This window comes from Physeter macrocephalus, chromosome 2, assembly GCF_002837175.3.
Source record: "Physeter macrocephalus isolate SW-GA chromosome 2, ASM283717v5, whole genome shotgun sequence".
NCBI classification, from domain to species: domain Eukaryota; kingdom Metazoa; phylum Chordata; class Mammalia; order Artiodactyla; family Physeteridae; genus Physeter; species Physeter macrocephalus.
The window spans coordinates 111,553,710-111,574,217 of record NC_041215.1 but is presented as its reverse complement, the minus strand read 5'-3'; the positions used below and the strand labels follow the sequence as shown (position 1 = coordinate 111,574,217).

Below are 20,508 nucleotides of genomic sequence, written 5' to 3'. Positions count from 1 at the left end.
ATACACTCAGCACATCCACACGTTCTCCTTTATAGCACTTACTGCCTCTGTGATACTATCCTCAATGATGCCAGTAGACAGTAGCTTTTGATAAATGTTTCCAATAAATGAATTATAATGTATTTTATTTCAGGCTAAGATAAAAAAAATTAATCCAGGTCACATCACCAAGAAACCTCATAACTTCAAAATTAAAAACTCCTACTATTATTAATAAAGTATATATTAAGCTACCACTTTATTTTTTTTTTGGCTGCATCGGGTCTTCGTTGCTGCACGTCGGCTTTTCTAGTTGCGACAAGCGGGGGCTACTCTTCGTTGTGGTGCGTGGGCTTCTCATTGCGGTGGCTTCTCTTGTTGTGGAGCACGGGCTCTAGGTGCGCGGGCTTCAGTAGTTGTGGCTCGCGGGCTCCAGAGCACAGGCTCAGTAGTTGTGGCACACGGGCTTATTTGCTCCGTGGCATGTGGGATCTTCCTGGACCAGGGATCGAACCCGTGTCCCCTGCGTTGGCAGGTGGATTCTTAACCACTGCACCACCAGGGAGGTCCCTAAACTACCACTTCTAAGTGTCATAAGAGAAATTAATTATATCTATACCAATATATACAGGCCCAAAGACAAAACTACATTTCATTACCTTGCTTTCTTCCCCTTGCCTCAGTCTTCCAGGACTTGGAGGAACTGAAGGCCGCTTTCTACCCTTTTCTTGCTGGAAAAGGTCCTGCAACCTATAGTTAATGAAAAAAAGGGAAAGAGAAAAGAAGAATATGATTTTCCTTCTAATATCCTGAATAATGTTTATACATATTCTCCTTATAGCTTTGAAATCACAAGAATTAGATTTTCCGATTTTGAATGCAATAGCTGTACATAAAGCTGTACATAACTAAGACTAAAGCTGTACATAACTAAGACTAAATTTTTGCTTTCTTTCTAATCAATCACTTGTTACTGATATGACTATAGTTATAAAAGAATAGCAAGTTATAATGAGACAATACAACATAACAAAAAATACGGGTGTTAAAGACCAACAGACCTGGGCTCAAAGCTGAGCTCTGACAATTAACAGCTATATAACTTGGGCAAATCCCTTAGTCTCGAAGAGCCACAGTTTCCTCTGTAAACTGGAATTAGTATATGTACATTGTAGAACTCAAAATCAAATAAAAGAGTGCATGTCCATCTACTGCCTTACTTAGTGCCTAGCATGATCCAAGTGCTCAATAAATAAATGCTATAATAATCTAACTGAACTTTTCAATAAGCATTAAAGGGAAATATTTCCCCAAATAAATATTTAAATAAAGGTACAAGATACACAAAATAACAGAGTTGAAAGTCATGGCCTAAAACCCAATAATCACTCCATGACATACTAATACAGATAAATTAGATTCATTAAGCACACACACTGTATTTGAAACAGCAATGAAGGCTATTCTCATCTTTGTGTTTTTTTTTTTATCTTCACAACCTACACTTTAAAGAATGAAAGAGGTGAAGGGTGGTAGTGGCAATAAAAATAAAGCTCCTACAACTTGAGAGTAAAAGGAAACATCCAAATTAATAAGGACATTTACATCAAAAACATGATAGCAGAGCAAATTTTGCAATACTATAAAAGAAACACCGGACTGCAAAGTCACACCTGTTATTCCAAGCCTGCAGCACTTCGCAGAGGCTTTGTTTCTTGGCGATGAGTGACTCAAAGACCGACTGCAATTGCTGAGGGGTCTCCACAGAGGAAGACAGGAGCCGTGCTTGCATCTTCTCAGTCCAGCTCTTGAACTCGCTTTCTTCCATCTACAAGGAACAGAAACCACTCCAGCAATTTGAGACACACCCCAAAAGGAACCTCTAACAAGTTCACAGCTAACATTTGGGTTTCTGTCAGAAAAATGAATTACCTCTTTTTGTGCAAAGATATCTTCCATTTTCTCCTCTCTTGTTTTGCTAAATGTATCAGTTTTCAAAGATGCGAGTCTTTCATCCACAGCAAGATATACCTGTGAAACTCTAACAATATAAACATAAACAATATTAAACACTTTAGAAAAGTCAGAATCAAATTATCTAATCTCACACAAGTAGAAAAAAGATGTACACACAAATCTTTAACTAGGTCTTATCTAATTAAGAATCACATACAATTTTGCAGAACAAAAAAGGACGTATATCAAAATTTTAATAGTTGTTATGCCTGAGAGCATTTGACTTCTTTGTTAATACTTTTATGAACTGTCTACACTTTTCCTTTTATACAGCAGGCATATATAACACACAATTAGAAAAATACGTTATTTCTGTTTTCAAAGAAAGCTAAATGAACAAACATGATATTTAAAATAGTTTAGATTTCAGGCGGTACTAAACAAAAACAGATGACCAAAGAAAATAAAACTTACTTTTGAAAGAAGTCCTTCAGATCCTGAAGAAGGGACACTTTTAGTGGGACCTGACGTTTAATGAATATTTTGGGAAGTGGAACACACACTTCAAGAAGCCGAATGGGAGAATAACTGAGAGGAAAAAAATACAAGTAATAGTAGAAAAGTGAAATATATTTTAATATTTTGAATAGAGGTGTATCATGACAGCCAACTAAGTCCTAAGAGGGGCAAGAGATCATAAAGTTTCTATGAAATGGCATTTTTAAAACAATCAAAAATATTGAAGTCAACTTTCAGCCATTACAAATACCTTCCCCAGTTTTAAAAAGATTTTGTTTTATTTTTCCCCTGCATTGTGATGTAATCATTTATCCCCCGAGGCCATCCTCATGTGCTTTAAAAACAAATGACTGGGATATAAACCTCCATGAATGAGGAGAGGGACTCCTTCCTACAATTAGCTTAGACACAGGTATTCACTACCTTCTCAGTTCCCAAGGATTCTTTGTGAGTTTCCTTTCCACCTGAAGTTCACGATGTCTAATAAATGCTATATCCCACCTAGGCACTAGGTTCATGGTTAATAGCTCTAGTTTAAAAAAGGAAATAGGGTTCAATTACAAGTACTTCCTATTTGTGTGCCTATATGTGCCTATTATGTGTCAGATGCCGTTTTAGGTGCTGAGATACAGCATGGAGTAAGGGCCAAAATTCTTGCTCTCGTGATTCAGGAATAATAAGACTTGGGCGATAAACAAAAACAAATACTTAAAACATATCTTACGCCAGATAGTAGGTGCTACAGGACAAAATAAAGCAGGAAAGGGAAGCAAGGAGTGCCAGGGGTGAAAGGGAGTCAGGGCAGGTGAAATCTGAACAAAGACCTGCAGGAAATAAGGAAAAGTAGGCAGGTATCTGGGAGCAGGCAGCTCAGAGACGGAGGAGCAAGTGCAGGGCTCCCAGGTAGGAGCCTACCTGACATACCTAAGGTCCAGCCAGGAGACCACTGAGGCTGAAGTACGGTGAGCGAGAGGGAAGTAGTAGGGGGTGAGAAGCCAGAGCATGCAGGGGCTCACAGGCCCGTAAATGGACTCTGGCCTACACTCAGGACGAAACAGACACCCACTGGAGGCTCTAGAGCACATGAGTGGCCTGAGTTGATTTTCATATAACAGGACCACTCTGACTGTGTTGAGAACAGGCTGCAGCGGGTAAGGCCAAAAGGAAACTGATTGAGGTTAGTGCAATAATCTAGTAAAAGACAACAGAGGTTCAGTCCAGAGTGGTAGTGGTGGAGGTGGTGAGACATGTTCTGGGTATATTCTGAAGGCAGAGCCCGAAGGCTTTCTCAAATCATTTAAGAACAAGTGTAAATAACCATTCTTTGAACTAGTGATTTTTTAGCTCTATCCGGAATATCCGATTACCCTTATGCTAAGTAATGTCTTAGCAAAAATTCTGATAAGCTCTCAGATGCAAAATCAGTGGTTAAGAGTAACACCTGCAGTAGCAAGAATCATGGATCATGACTTGCTAGCTCTATTTGTCAGCTTTAAGCTCTCTAAGTTAGGGTGATAATAATACATATTTCTTAAAGGATTAAACAAAATAATAACACTGAAAGCTCTTCACAGAGTATGGGCCCTCTGCCTTTGCAAGAGTGGGAATGGGGAACAACACACGCCAAAAATTAATTCAATCCAGTAACACTGGAAATGTTACAAAGTCTTTCAGGGAGTATGTGATTGTGACAAGGTCGCTCAGACTTCTTACCTGAAAGATGCCACCATCTGGTTATAGGAGAAATACTGGTGATAATCATGGTGGATGGAGTGACCACACGGCTCAGCATTGGCTCTACGGGTGTACTGGTGCCCATAAAACCTAAGTTCAAGGTATTTTGCAAATGACATGGACCAGGACTCATTGGACAGAGCAACAACTGGTGTAACCTGAAATTCAGCATAAATTGTTATCTAATCACATATTGAGAATCTCTTTTTTAAAAAACAATGTATTTTCTTCTCTAGTACAAATCTAGTATATTCTGACTGCAGAAAACTCGAAGAAGAAGAAAATGCTTCGAGGTGGGTGGAATTAGGGACGGCTGGGGAACCTGTCTTGCCAGCCATCCCACTACCACCATCAATATGCTAGCATGTTTGCTTTCTTTCTATACATGAATACATATATGCTTAGCTGGGATGTTTATAAATAAAAACTGTTCCCTATAATTAGCTTCATAACCTTTTTTTATTAGCAATATATATTTTCCCACATAGAATATTCTTGTACAATTTGATTTTTAATGGCTGCAGAGTATCCCATAATATGGAATTATTTAACCAATCCCTATTGATGTGCATTTAAGACATTACAAGTTTTTCACTATTTTGATGAACTTCCCTGTTTGTGTGTGTGTGTGTGTGTGTATATATATATATATATACATGTACACTTATAAATATCCATAATTATTATTTCCTTGGAATTAATTAATGAAAATAGAAATTGGTAGGTCAAAGGGCATGGACATTTATATGGTCTTTGATACTTTCTGCCACATTGTGTAAACCAGTACACCTGTTTTGGGAGACAATCTCCAACAGTATCTGAGAATATCAATTTCCCTACTTTCTTACCAATCTCAGGAATTATAAATCTTTGAAATGTAACTTCTTTAAAAATAAATAAATAAAAACACATTCCACTTATTTTATTTATTTATATTTATTTATACTTCTTTGATTATTACTAATGAGTAAAATGTATTTGCACATGTCTACTGGCCATTTGTATTAAATTGCTTTGTCACACCCTTTGCCCATTTTTCTATTATCATGGCTTATAGAAATTTAATAGTAAGTTTACTAATATTTGGTCATATATACTATAACTTTTTTGGACACCTGAAAGTTTTCATTTCTGTGTCAAAAACTGTGTACCTTTTCCTTTCTAACATAACCCCAAAGGCAGAAGTTTTTGTTTTAAAATAAAGTGCATACACCAAACATGCAAGATATAAAGATCGAATTTAAGTTATTCATTTAGTTCACTGGTCAATCTACAGAAGTTCACATATTCTACAACGAAATATTGCCAGCTGTCTAACAGCAACTAAAGGCCTAGAAGAACAAGTATAAAAAGACCAATCATTGCAAGAAATGATCTCATGGCTCTATGTTCCTACCGAAGAAGGCACTACCTTTGACTTTGCCCTCCTCAACCTCTGATACTGAAATAGGTTGCACTATTATTTTATCTATAATTTCCATATGTGCTTCCAAACATACACTCCAAAATAAGACAATTAAGATAACAATGAAGTTAAATTTGGCATATGCTCACTGTTAACAATTTGAATAAAAAGTATATATTAAAAACATAATATTGGCACCAAATATTCCCTCCAGAGTTAGAAAAACACACAGAAGAAATAAAACACATGCTTCTTTCCTCAAGAATGTATATGAAAACCAGCAGAGATCAATTAAACATGGTCTCTCATCTGTATGTCTTAAGATTTCTAGGATACTGTAATCACTGTAAGTCTGTCTCCCCAGCTAGAGGACAGGAGCCTTACCTTGTTCTTCCTTCTTTCCTAGGACCTAGCACAGTACCTGGCACCTAGGTGGTGCTCAATAAGTGTTTACTGAATGAATAAACAAACATAATGGAGAACTGTCAAGATAAAATCTCCATCTATTTTACTGGACATGGTACCTATGTTTTATATAATGACTGATAAATCCTAAAATGGAATTTTTAGGAAACAAACATTAAAGGGAACATACAGCACTAGAAGGTAAAATAAATAAGAGCCCAAAGACAAATACTAAATCCAAAAAAAATAGAGGCCACCCTCCCCCCCAAAAAAGAACTATATAAATACAGAAATAAAAGATACTTTGTGATAATATTATAGCAACAGGGTACGCTTAATAAAACATACTTTGTGATAATATTATAGCAACAGGGTACGCTTACCTGTTTGCAGATTCTGCACCAGGAATAGGTGAGAATTGTATGCTGATATCCAGGTACTGGAGAATCCAACTCCTTCAGGATTATCTGCACACAGCCTTGGCCATGGACAAAGCGTCGAATGTGGTGCACCATGGGGGTATCACAGAACATGCTAGGACACTGATAGGAAGGCCTTTGACAAAAAGAAAGTCCTCACATTAACCACGAAACCGAGGAGCAGTGTATAGTGAATCCTGGCTAATCAGGACCATTGTAGAGAAAGTGCAGCATCCTCTCAAGAGTAAGGATGACTGGTGGATGATCTGCTCGGGGTACCACTCATCCTGCTCAGAGCCTGCAGGTGAACATCCTGCCTTCAACCACATCACAGTGATAGGTTCCACTTGTTAAGCACCTTCTATTTGCCAAGTATTTCTAAAACATCATCTCATTTTACCTATTAAAACTCCTGACATTTGTGGAGCTTGTTAATACCTATAAAGGGGGCTGGTAAAGATTAAACTACTTGCTCTTTGTCATATTAAGTGGCAGGTGATAGCTCTAAGACTTAAACTGAGGTCCTTAGCTTCTCTTGCCTCTCATTTGAATCACTGTTAACAACAGACATCCCAAAAAAAGTCTGTGGGATTGCAGGGCAATTAGATGGGCAAACATCTGAGGAATGAACTGGAGAAGACATGCCGTGTTGAAATATGCAAGGATAACTTCTCTGTATAGTAAACCCTGGCATGTGGCATGAACAGGAAGGTCACACAAGCGTGCTCCAACTCATGTTTATATTTAGGTTGAAATTCTGGGCATCAAAAAAGCATAAATGGAACATAAGGAGAAAACTGGTTCTTACCGGAAACAGTATCTCTCTAAAAATATTCCTAATGTGAGATCATTTTTTCCATAAAATTCCATTGTTACAATCCTAAAAGAAAAGATTTCTTAGAAATATATCATATGAATTACCACCCAGCAAAAGATATTTCATGAGACTCCAAACTGATACCTGTTAGATCTGCTTATAATACACTATTAAAACAGGTACTATTCTTTTGTTGTTACAGGTTTTACCTCATCTGACAAAACAGCTTTGTACTAGCCACACTACAGCATCGTATCCATTCCCAGTCATTAGTATCCTATGAAACTATTTAATCAGGATGCACAAACTTTAATATTAAATGAGTAAAACTGATTTGAGTTAGGAAGAAGTAAAAGTTTCCTTTACAAAGCCTCAAGCCCTGTCAATATAAAATGGGACTCCTGTCTCTGCTCTCTAGTCCACACCATCGCTGAGCACGAAGAGCAGCAGCTCATATTCCTCCAGGAAAGGCAATTCTTAACTTTATACCCAACTTATAAATGCCCACAAATAAGAGAGTTCAGCTATACATAACCTGTCGAAACCCACATCTTATATCAAGCCTTGACCTAAACTCCCAGAGAAAATTCCCATGGGCTCACCCAGCCCCAAGTCAGACTGCTAGAGCTCTACTGATGCTGGAAGAATCCCTGATCTCAGTGGTAGAAATAAGTGTTTCTGGTGTCCAAAATTAAAATACGGAACACATTTTGTCATGGAAAGTACTCCAAAAACAAGCAGTTATGTTCTTTAGTACTTTTAAAACTAAACTATGTAATAACTAGGCTTTTGTGACTATCACTGGAAATAAATTATAACATTATAAAATGTGTTTCTATCAATCTACTTAGAATTAAGTTTTAGAATAAAACTTAAGACAAAAGACTGACTGCTTTTATGAAAACGATGCCTAAAGAAAACCTGCCTGATTTGTAAATGTTATCAAAATGCTTAAAACTAGCTTTTATGTATCAACTTTCTCACTTTTATAACTACAAATTTCTCTTCCATCCCTCACATCCGTTTTCACTCTCACTAAAGGTACTTTCATTTACTTCTACCCATGAACAAATTTCATATGTAATTCACAAGTTCAAAAGTTCCATCAATTCACATATGACCAGCAGCATGCCATGCACCTAAAAACAGAGCCTAATAGCTGCATTTTTTTCAGACTTGCTGGAATTCTATCCTCAAGTACAATAGTGGGGGGGTGCGGGGGGGTGGGCAAGGAATCCTACCACGGACTGACACAGGCACTGGGAGCGTTGCTGGACTGGGCAGAAGAGCTGCTGAAGAGCACACACAGTCTCTGGTGGTTGGCAGGATTCAGACAGTCCACCTGGAAGAGAAGGAACATCCAGATGAGCACCCGCAAGTCACAACGCACTCCAACCCCAAGGCCCGTCTCCAACATCCAACACACTCCACTCGATTTGTAAAGCCTCTGTCATCACTACAGGGGTTTCAGTGAAGATTCAAAACTACAAGACACTAAATATAAGGAAGAAGAGCACTTAGTTCTTGAGGTAAAATAATCCAAAAGGTTTAAGTGAAACGTAAAAATACAAATAGATGTCTAAATAGCTTGTTTTCTTAAATACTCTTATTTTTACAAAACTACATTAAATTATCTTGGAAGTAAATCGTTAATTAAATATGAAACAGTCTGAATTGATAGCTGGATATAACATCAACCTGAGATACCCAGAAATCTAAATCCTGAGGTATTTATTTGTACTTTATACCTGTTTTTGATCATTACAAAGGTAACACCTGTCTCTGCTGAAATTCAAACAGTACAGAGGTATATGAAGATGTTCATGAAGTACTTAAAGCCTCTCCTCCTTTGATGCTGCCCCACCTCCCAAATTGACAAATTTGACTGTATGGTTAAAAACCATGTACTTTCTCTAGCTCATACACATAAACACACAAAAACACCCACATAAGTATACACAGGTGATTTTGGTCTTTTACAAAAATGGTTTGATGCTACATATATTAAAACACAATTTGCTTTTTAACACTAGAAAATATATCATGGGTTCTCTCTGGGTCACTAAACGAGATCCAACTCATCCTTTTAACAGCAAACAATTAGAAATAATGCTTCAGTAAACACCCTTGTACATATACTATAATAAAATGTAAGCATCCTTATACTAAATGCTTACTTATCTGCAGGAATAAGTTATAAAAGACAGGAATCCTAAATCAAAAATATATATGTACTCATGTAAATTTAAAAGACCTCCCTATCACTTTTAATAAGTTTACATATATACATATAAACATAAATTTATTTAGTTTATTGTAAGTATTTTTCCATACCTCATTAACCATGGCTCTTATCACATTCTTTTTTGCCAATTTCATGTATTAAAAACGGTGTACCATTATTATTTAATCATTCCCAGACTTGTGAAAGTGAACATCTTTTTGTTTTATTAAAAAACTGTATTTCCTCATCTAGAGATAGATTTGTTCATTAGTTTTATTACCACCATTATCAATAATGTATCCATGAATAAATATTCCTTACTTTTTAAAAACACATCCATTTCCTACAATAAACTTCCAACCCTTACTGTCCTGCTCACTGCCATTAAAAGGATCAAGGACGCATCACACTAAACCCAAGTCATCATGCCAGAAATTTTAAGCAGCTCCACGCTGCCCCACTACCTCAGAGCTCCTCCTAGTTTACTGTGAGCTTAGCCTGAAACCCTCAAAATCCAGTTTCATTACATTACACTCCTATTTCATACATTTTAAAGCAACACATAAGCCGAAAGACCTAGACAAAAAAAAAAAAAGCATAGAGGAAATATTTACTAAATCTGCATACAATTTGTCATATTTGATTATTTTTACCCTGCCATAGCAGAGATTTTCAACACATTTTTTTTAAAGACGTGTATGTTAAGTAGATTTATTTATTTATTTGGCCGCACCTCAAGGCATGTGAGATCTTCAGTTACCCGACCAGGGAGGGATCAAACCTGCGGCCCCTGCAGTGGGAGGGCGGAGTCTTAACCACTGGACGGCCAGGAAAGTCCCCAACACATTTTAAATTTACACAAGCACACAAAGTGGTCTTGCTCACCTTTGTTGACCACACTGCATCACTTGTAATCAACCCTTTCTCTTCGTCACCTTCACTTTTGCTTCCGGGTTTGCCACTTGAAGTACCCGATGCATCCTTAGAATAAGCGAAAGGGTCTGAATTGTTTTGCTGAATTCTTCCTCCTCTGGCCCGATAATCGGCCAGCATTCTCCCCAGGCTCTGGCTATCACCCAGGTGCTCGGCAATTCTGGTGCTCACTAGCTCGTGTGAGGGCAGGACTTGAATAGACTTGGCCTGAACACTTCCATTCATGCCCTGAAGGCCAGAGAGATCCCTGAGCATCTGTTTCTTCCGCCTGCTCTCCATTTCTTTGAACTCTTTGTTGAGGAGAGGAGACCAGTAAACCTGCTCCGCAAAATAATCTCGGGTAGAGCATCTCATCCCCTTTTCAGTTAAAAGGAAGGGCTCCCGGAATGTGATTACTGGGGAGATACAGAGGATCACATCTTTCAATTCCTGTTTAAAGGTCAAAGAATAAGTCTTTCGTTTATCTTCAGAGGAGGTAACTTCCTCAGTAATATACAGGCCAGTGTCATCCTGTAGAGGGTCTCTAAAGGCTCTCATCTGGCTTTTGGGATCCTGTAGCTCCTCTGTTTGCTGCAAAGCCTCTGGCTGCTCACTGCCTATGGCATCCTGTTGGTCGTCTATATGGAGCGGCAGCAATGATTCCGGTACTGATGGAAAGAGAGCACAGGGGGCACCTGCTGGGCAAGCTGCTGTGGCATGCTCTTGGTGCTTCGAAGAGGCAACATCCTGTGGCACACTTTTAGTTTCCTGATCACCCTTCTCAAACAGAATCCTTGATTCTAGCAAACTGCTATCATCAGAGGGCAGAAAGTCCGGAGGGAAGTCAGGCTCCCGGGGGAGGGGACTTCCGCTGAATGGCTCTTGTGCAGCCTCTTCATCCTCCTGTCCCTCAATCAGAGAATGGAAGGAGGGGTTTGGTGTTAATGTAGGAGGCATAGCAAATTCATCCATGAGGAAGGAGATTTCTAGTTGAGAATGATAAGCTACACAGATCATAAATATTAGGATCTCCTTAACTCGAGCCAGCTCATAATCAGAGCCTCCTCTAAGCTTGATTGTACAGCCCAAGTGCTGTGGACAGCCTTCAAAAAACATCAGTGTTTTGGTCTGTTCTACAAATAAACAAACATAAGGTTAAGAAGGCTTAGGTGGCAATCCAGAAGTCCAGACAGAATTCACCATCTTAACATCTACCAGAGAAAAACCCTTAAGTAAAACCACAGTTGCCTGTCCTCATTTAACCACTGCTAATAGCTATTTCCTACTAAGTCAGCCTTGTAGTACTGATGAATTTACTCATGTCCTCAGGTCCCCAATTCCAGGTAAATCTATACTAGAGATCACTCACCATTAGGCAACTGAAACGTCTGCATGTAAAATTTGTGACAGGTGCCCAGGTGAGGTTTTGTAAGCAGCTGGTCCATCGACATCACCAAATCACCTTGGGTCATCCGACTGATTCGTTCTAAAACTTGCTAGAACACAGAACAACATTATATTACAAAATTAGAGAAGAATAAAATTCTTAGAAAATTTAATATGAAAAAATAATAGGAACATAAGAAAATGCCCTCACAATGAATTTCCTTGATTTTAATAATTAAATGACTTTTACTGACTCTAGATTAGTCTACACTTAGAAATCAATATGTGCCTACTAAAATAAACCATACTCATATTAATGACATTATCAAAAAACATTTAAGCCTCATGCACTGGCAAAAGGTACTGATTCAGGGGCGGAGAGTAGGAAGCTTCCAGGAGGGTGGGAAACTTCCAGAACTGACCTCTGTTCTGAAGAGGGTAACTTTTCAAGGGAGAGAACATTTTCTGCTACAAAATGAAGTCTCCACAAATACTACTTATTAACTAATGTCTATTACACCTTTGGTCTTGTAGAACCTATGATGAGCATTATATAACTCGTGTGAGTGCTATATGAATCGTACTTTCTTCCAGCTTGAGATCCTCCTGTCTTATAAATAATGAAATTAAATTACTGCCATGCCTGTCCTACTTTCAATATATATGGCACAGCACAGAAATAAATAATTAAAGATCCCTGCATATCTACCATACATGCATATAAATTTACAAGCCGTGATTATTTTTAAATGATATAAAAATAGAAAAATAAGAACACTCACTGATTTTACATTAATGACCAAAGTAATGCCATGTTCCAGTAACATATCCTGGGCAATTCGAGATACCGTTTTCTCAACTAAAACCAATGTGGGCCGAACATCAACTATTCGCTGAACGTAGTTCTTCAAGAATTCCCTTTCCTAAGTAAGATAAATCAAAAATATTATGTGTGGTACAATATCTAGACATGTAAAAATATCAGGATAGTTTGACTATTAATATCAAACTCAGCCTAAGTTTTCTTTGCCCACAAACCACTACTAATAAATATTTCCTACTAAGTAAACAATGTATTACTGATGTGTTAACTCATTTCTCAGGTCCCCAATCTCAGGTGAAACTATGCTAAAGATCACTTACCATTGCTATAAGCAAATTAACTCAAACACAACCAAGAATATTTTTCATCATTCTAATCTGATTATGCTGAAAAGAGTTTCAGGAGAAATTTCATTCTCCAAATCACTAACTTTACTTTGAAGGATTTTGAATTCTTAATAACCTATGACATAAAAGCCAAGAATCCAATTAGCTAGCTCTCAAAGGTTATAAATAAATAAATAAATAAATAAAAACCCCTAACCCTAAATGAAAGCAATTTCTAAATGTTTTTAATATAGTTATGAATTCCCCCTTTTACATTCTGAAACTAACCAGAATATCTCTTCTTTGGGGTATCTGAATAAATAACTCTCTACAGATGCTATTTCAGCTACTTCCTAATTTCAATCTCCGAACAGGTAATATTCTACCTAGAACAGCTACAGTTAAAAATTAAAACATTTTTAATACAATTTCATGACAAAGGCTTACTTACAAAAGCAAATGAATATTGTAAATAATAACCAGAGTTAAAACAATATAATTCATTAATTGTTTCATAACATTTCTGGGCTCAGAGAGGTGACAATGGAATGTGGGAGCACGTCTGTCACTTCTGCTTCCTATGCCCAGTGCCTTCTGAGTAAGACTTATTCATGTTCAGTGCCACCAGCAATGGACGGGATGAGCCTTTTCCCTGCAATGAACCTGCCCTGTTAGATGGAGTATATTTCTTCTCACCCTTCTGTTTTACTGATAGAAATTGCACATTTTCAAATTCTCCCATTATTAACAAAATGGAATTTTTTTCCTTGAAATGTGTTAATTTCCTTCTCTGCTTACTAAATCGTTATTTAATGACATTTTAAATGATTTTATTTGTGCAGCTCCAATAAAGAATAACTAAAATAAGATGATTTTTTTTTTAAGTTTCCGGCCTCTGATACAGGGATAGCAAATACATTTCCTCTCAGTTCCAGTTCCAGTCAACTATTATGATTATACATGAAGCACCATGCTAAAAAGGGGTCCTGGGAGAGGCTCAGCAAGGAAAGAGTATCAGAAGGTAGGCCAGGAACACAATGGAGCAGTGGCAGACCAACAGATCTTGAGGGCCGACCTTATAAAGACAGTATGGCACCACAGGCTAACTATCTCTTTGCCCACTGCTTCTCATCCTCCTTTTTCTAACTATCTACCTTTCAGCTTCTTCTTTGATTGGTTATTCCACAATAAGTGGACCAAAAAAAAGGATAAAAAAAAAAGTCATACTCAATTGATACTTTCTATCAATTCAAACTAAAAACTTTAATAGGTCAGAACTTAAAGATATAATAAACTATGTTTTATAGCACTGATGAACCAGATGCTTTAAATTATATGAATTAAATCATGTTTACTAATATACATTACCCAGAGCATACTTCTCTAACATAAAGATTTTAGTCTGTTAACCTGGTCGTAAGGATGGAGTTAAAATAAAGCAGATAAATTTAAGTATAACTTTTTTGTAACTAAATATCTATGGATTCTGATTACTAGTTCATCAACTCCAAGACATAAAATTTTACACATTTTAACATCTCTGCAATTAGGATGCATCTTGCAATCCATGTGGTTGTGATCTAAACCTAGAAAAGTCTTTCACTGACACCTTCAGTGAGATCAAGGAAAGTCCCAGCATCACAGTAACTTAGATTCCACGAATGATAATTGTGTTTCCCCTTTTTCCTTTTTTCAGTTGTCATTGAAAAGTCATAGTAAATAAGAGCTAGAAGGAATGGTATAAATCCAGCTGAAAACCCTCACTTTTACTGATACATAGCTGAATTCCAAAAAGGAAACAGTCCCAGTTAACAGAGTTCCTTAAGCAATAGAGCAGTTTCATAACCCATGGTGCCTTTCACCACAATTCAGTTTTTTCTGTTGCTGTCTACAAATTCAGAACAAAAGTGATTGCTCTTACCACTCTTGAGAAAATGTACCTATCACCTATGAATTTTCAAGCAATGCTTTTCCTAAATGTTTCTGGAACTGAATGTAAGTGTTTCTGCTATAATAGGAATACACATTCCTGAAAACTTCCCATTTTGAACAACTACAAATTAATTAATAGCATTTATGGGAGAAAAGAGGTTGGGGCAGACAACTTTTAAAACCTATGTAACTTCATATTCAGACCACTAACAAGAATAAAAATTGGAACCTTGACAGAGAACTTGGACAGCCCAGACAGGCAGCTCAGTGTAGCTGGAGGCGGCCTCAAGAGAAATTTAAAATGTACAAAAGCAAGTGCAACAGTACAATTGGAAATGGAACTCTGAACAGTGAATGCCTAAGAGCCATCCAGGACCAGGGGTTGCATCTCTCTAGGGAGAGAACTCTTGGAACAGGAGCTCACTTCTAATTTCTTAAAATAGAGCTAAAAGGGTTCCTGCCTTTATAGGAGCTGAGCTGAGGCTGATTTTCTTTCCAGATGAGGGTTATAATCCTACCGCAGTTATTCTGGGCCTCCTCACTTAAGCAAAACCAGACAGAAACTGACACAACTTCCATCTGATGTTATTCCCTTTTACCAACTGTGTGTAAGCTACTTAGTGTTCTAGAAACATGTGTTTTAGTAGAACAGACTGTATTAAAAAATCAGGTATTATCATTGGGAACCTGATTAAGTTAGAGAAATCCTTAAAGTAAATTCATGACCCAAGTGGGAAGGAAAAACAGGATTTGGATTGTCACTTTTTCTTCATATATTCCCAAAAAGTCATGTGTTGCCTTTAACACTTTGAAACTAAAAACAGTGACAGAGGTTTTGGTAAACTTCTAAAGTGTGATACATAAAAACATCTTTTATAATAAATTCTTTAAATGAAACAACAGCAATTAAGTTTGTCTGTCAAATTTAACCAGCTGGAATGCGTTATAAGAGCTGGCAAGCGTCATAGTACACAAACATCCCTCCAGATTACTGTTCCAGTAAGTTCTTACCTGAAGCACAATAGGATCAATGCAAGTAAATTTAGTTTCTTCTCTGTAGAGATACTCAATGGAACACTTCAACAGAAGAATTTTGGGGTTTTTAATAGAAGAATTCATCTAAAAAATAAATGAACAGTTTGTTAAAACTTTGAAGTTGCACCTTATAGTCCTCCTTTAATCACAACTTTAAATTCACACTGTTCATAATTCCTCTTCAATAGATGATCTCATTATATTCATATTAGAATACTCTCATTTAGTTCTTCTGTGGTATTCTCTTACTTTTTTTCAAAGCAAATTATTAGTTTAGGGCTATGCAAAATTCTTCAAAAATTGGCTTCTTTTCTACTAATGCTATTTTACCTAATCTTCTATACTCTTAACTATTTTTTTTTTTTTAATTTCTAATGTCGCAAGAAAAGCTATCCAGCCCTGGGTAGGGCAGAGAGGGGCTTAAAGACAGTCTATTCCACAAACTCCCACAAATCAGCAACTCTGAAGGCAGAATTTAACTTTTCTGAAATTCAAGAAGGGTAGATGAGGGAGAGAAGAATTAAAACACCTGATGAATATCTTTTTAATGGAATAAATTTCCAAGCAGTCGTAAAGTTGCAAGCCAAATTGGGTAATAAGAAGTTAAAACAGAAAATCTTAAAACATATCCTGAAGCAGTGACTCAAACAATATATCCTAACCACGCAACTAAAGCCACAAGCAGAACAGCCAGGGTCCTGCAATCGAAGTTTCCGACTGACCAAGCTTATCAGGGCCAAACCGGTAAATGGTCCTGAAAACAGTGACTCATCAGCTGGGAAACTATATTCAGAGCTCTTTTAGCAACTACAAATTAAAGACTACCTCTAAATATGGTCAGTGGAGCAAGACAGTCATTCATGCATATGTGTCTACCACACCCACATAACAGTTTTTAATTCCGGAGATGAGCACAACATACCTACCACTGAATTCAACAAAGACCATTTAATTTGATTTAAAGTACTACTTTGGGGACTTCTCTGGTGGTCCAGTGGTAAAGAATCCACCTTGAAATACAGGGGATTTGATCCCTGGTCAGGGAACTAAGATCCCACGTGCCGCAAGGCAACTAAGCCCGCGTGCTACAACTACTGAGTTTGCACGCCTCAACTAGAGCCCGCGCGCCGCAAGCTACAGAGCCCACGTGCTCTGGAGCCCACGCACCACAACTAGAGAAGAGAAAACCCGCATGACACAACAAAGATCCCGTGTACTGCAACTAAGACCCGACACAGCCAAAAATAAAAAAAAAAAACTTTTTTAAAAAAAATAAATAAAATAAATAAATCTTTAAAAAAATAAAGTACTACTTTGATGGGTAAAACGTTTTAATAAGACTCTACATAGAAATATGAACTCTGGATCATTGCTATAATATCAAATCCAAATATACTTTTATTTTTCTTTGGTCACTAACAACTTTCAGGAGGCTTAATGACTTACAAAAAAAAAATTATTAGACTCTGCTTAGAAAAGAGTGAAAACAGGACTGCAGTTTCTCCATCTAGTTGTTCAGGCTTGAGATCTGCCTGAGCTCTCACTGTAACCAAATCAGTATCCTCAGAGGTGGGGCCAGGGTGGCTCTATGTTTAATAAGTTCCCTTAGTGATTCTGAAGCACAGCAAGGTTTGAGAACACCGTTACAGATCAATGGTTTCTCAAAATATGAGAACCAATAAACGACATTGGAAACACCCAGAGTGCCTCCATTAAAAGCAGTCCCAGCCGAATGTGAATTGGAGCAGCCACTATGGAAAGCAGTATGGAGGTTCCTTAAAGAACTAAAAACAGAGTTACCACATGATCCGCAATCCCACTCCTGAGGATACATCCAGAGAAAACTCTAATTTGAAAAGATACATGCACCCCAATGTTCATAGCAGCACTATTTACAATAGCCAAGACACGGAAGCAACCTAAACGTCTATCAACAGATGAATGGATAAAGAAAATGTGGTACATATATATACACAATGGAATACTACTCAGCCATAAAAAGGAATGAAATAATGCCATTTGCAACGAGGATGGATCTAGAGATTACCATACTAAGTGAAGTCAGACAGAGAAAGACGAATATTACATAATATCACTTATATGTGGAATCTAAAATATGACACAAATGAACTTATACACAAAACAGAAAGACTCACAGACATAGAAAACAAACTTATGGTTACCAAAGGGGAAAGTAGTGCAGGGAGGGATAAACTGGGAGTTTGGGAATGGCAGATGCAAGCCACTGTGTATAAAATAAATAAACAACAAGGTCCTACTGTACAGCACAGGGAACTATATTCAATATCCTGTGATAAACTATAAAGAAAAAGAATATGAAAAAAATCTATATATGTGTATAAAAAACTGAATCACTTTGCTGTACACTGGAAACTAACATAACATTGTAAATTAACTATACTTCTTTAAAAAAAAATTATAAAGTAGTCCCACCCTTCCCCTACCCACCCCCCAATTCCCACCCCCCTAAACCTACTGAATGAGAATTTCCAGGGTTTGGACTTAGGGATCTACATTTTTAACAAGGTCCACAGGTAATCCTGATGCACACTACACTTTGCTAATCAGTAGCCTTCAGAATAAAGTGAGATACAAAGCCCCTGCCTGCTTCCTCCAGCCCCATCTCCTGCCATTTCCCATCTTGCACCTTAGGATCTCAGAGTTTCCTTAGTCCACCAGGTTATTTCACCCTACTCTCTGTGCTAGTGCTAGAAAGAGCCTCAGGGTTGAAGGTAGAGATAAAAGGGGAGAAGGATAACAGAATTCCAGTGATAATTCTGAGCTCAGCCCTATGAGGAAGAACAAAGTTGTCAAATGGTAGGCCTCTGGAAGGACTCCAGTCTGTTAGAAAATCCTGTCTCCCTGAGATGCGGTGGAGTGAAGGGAGAAATGATACCAATGTCCTGTCAGCCTGCTGGTTGGGAAGCCTTCTTCTGTCTGATGAGTTCCCACTGTACAAGTCCCAATCATCATCGGCTCTGGGAGACTCTCCCTCAACCCCCAAAATTTCACCCCTATGGGAGACACTGCTAGCCACCGCTCAATGTCCAATCTCCTTTTCTTCCATGATTAAGGTACCCCCAGCTTGTTAGCTTGGCACATAGTCATAGTTTGCTGAACTTCACTGTTGAACTGAATCACATTACCTTTTTATGGGCAATATTCTTGGTACAAACAAACCCACTGACAACCACAGAATCAAACTTCTTTCCACCTGGGATCTAATGAAAAAATTAAGAAAACAATAAAATTCAATGATACATCCTTAGAATCCAGTCAAATGAATTCTATTATTTATTATTTATTTCCAAATAAGTACAAAAAGTTCCAGGATGCATTTCTTCCTTTCAACCAATAATTAATGGCCTCGGGCTCCCCTGGTGGCACAGTGGTTGAGAGTCCGCCTGCTGATGCAGGGGACACGGGTTCGTGCCCCAGTCCGGGAGGATCCCACATGCCGCGGAGCAGCTAGGCCCGTGAGCCATGGCCGCTGAGCCTGTGCATCCGGAGCCTGTGCTCCGCAACGGGAGAGGCCACAACAGTGAGAGGCCTGCGTACCGCAAATAATAATAATAATAATTAATGGCCTCTTAGCATGATCATCAACACTCTAACATACTACCTGGTACTTGATGCCAGATGTCAATTAAGACCACTATTAAGTTACATATCATAGGTAAAAAATACAGGCAAAACTCCACTACTCTCTAAATAAAGCAATTATCCACTGCTTTTACTCAGAACAGTGACAGTAATCTGTGGGAAGAGGCCTTCTCATAGATGACACATCAAGAAGAAGAAGCAAGAAAGTCTGGGTTCCCAACTCATTGCAAGCCCAACTTACCCCGCACCCCCATTCACCTCTCACTTCCTAACAGTGGCTTCTTAAGTGCACCTTAAGTGCACTGCTAACAAATAGAGCAGCCAGAAAAACTTCCCCCTCCTCACCTAGCACCCCTCCTGGTAATGACCCTTTCAGATTACCATTAAGAGACAAATTACTATCAGGCCCATCTCATCAATTCCTAGCATTAGGAAAGCAACAGCAGAGCTCACTTTTTTGATGTGGACAAACTGACGGACATCCATGTCATCATCCCGGTTCTTGACATCAGGTCGGACTGTCTGAACAACCTGGCAGACTAGTGATACAATGATGTCCCTCCAAGATGGTGACAATGACTCACTATGGAGCAACTGCTGGAGTAGTGCCATCATGTGGTTGTGATTAGCTGAGCTACAAAAATGTTACAGGAAAGAAGTCTGCATAGTTAATACTGCCAGAGACAACAGTTTTGAAGATACAACACAGTCTACAAAGAAATAAGCACACTAATTATGGCTCACAGATGAGATCTTCTTGGTCAATTTTATTCTTTCTGCATATCTGCACCTTAATGATTTTTCACATAAAGAAAATTTGTGAATATCCTCAACTAAGATGACCCATTTAATTTGATTAAACTTTAACACATTAATGACAATGGGGACAGACAAGCATAATTCAGGACACTTTTTGTTTTATAAGAAATTTCACCAGAACAGGCTTTATTTCCTAAGTAATGTTAGTATTTTTGACTTTCTAAGGAAGAACTATGCACATGCCTATCAAGTC

The 20,508-nt window shown here is 37.9% G+C and overlaps 1 protein-coding gene across 1 annotated transcript in view; it reads right to left on the bottom strand.

Annotated features, from left to right (window-relative positions):
- PIKFYVE (phosphoinositide kinase, FYVE-type zinc finger containing) overlaps positions 1 to 20,508 on the bottom strand; it is a 77,264-nt gene that overhangs the window by 20,172 nt on the left and 36,584 nt on the right. The window contains exons 16-29 of the mRNA XM_007117705.4: positions 19,950 to 20,130; positions 19,040 to 19,114; positions 15,849 to 15,956; positions 12,539 to 12,679; positions 11,740 to 11,866; positions 10,344 to 11,503; positions 8,476 to 8,576; positions 7,226 to 7,297; positions 6,382 to 6,553; positions 4,168 to 4,346; positions 2,410 to 2,523; positions 1,912 to 2,020; positions 1,653 to 1,807; positions 639 to 729 (exon numbers count right to left, since the gene is read on the bottom strand). Of these exons, the coding sequence (XP_007117767.2) occupies positions 639 to 729; positions 1,653 to 1,807; positions 1,912 to 2,020; positions 2,410 to 2,523; positions 4,168 to 4,346; positions 6,382 to 6,553; positions 7,226 to 7,297; positions 8,476 to 8,576; positions 10,344 to 11,503; positions 11,740 to 11,866; positions 12,539 to 12,679; positions 15,849 to 15,956; positions 19,040 to 19,114; positions 19,950 to 20,130 (2,785 nt within the window). The remainder of the gene's footprint in view (positions 1 to 638; positions 730 to 1,652; positions 1,808 to 1,911; positions 2,021 to 2,409; positions 2,524 to 4,167; positions 4,347 to 6,381; positions 6,554 to 7,225; positions 7,298 to 8,475; positions 8,577 to 10,343; positions 11,504 to 11,739; positions 11,867 to 12,538; positions 12,680 to 15,848; positions 15,957 to 19,039; positions 19,115 to 19,949; positions 20,131 to 20,508) is intronic.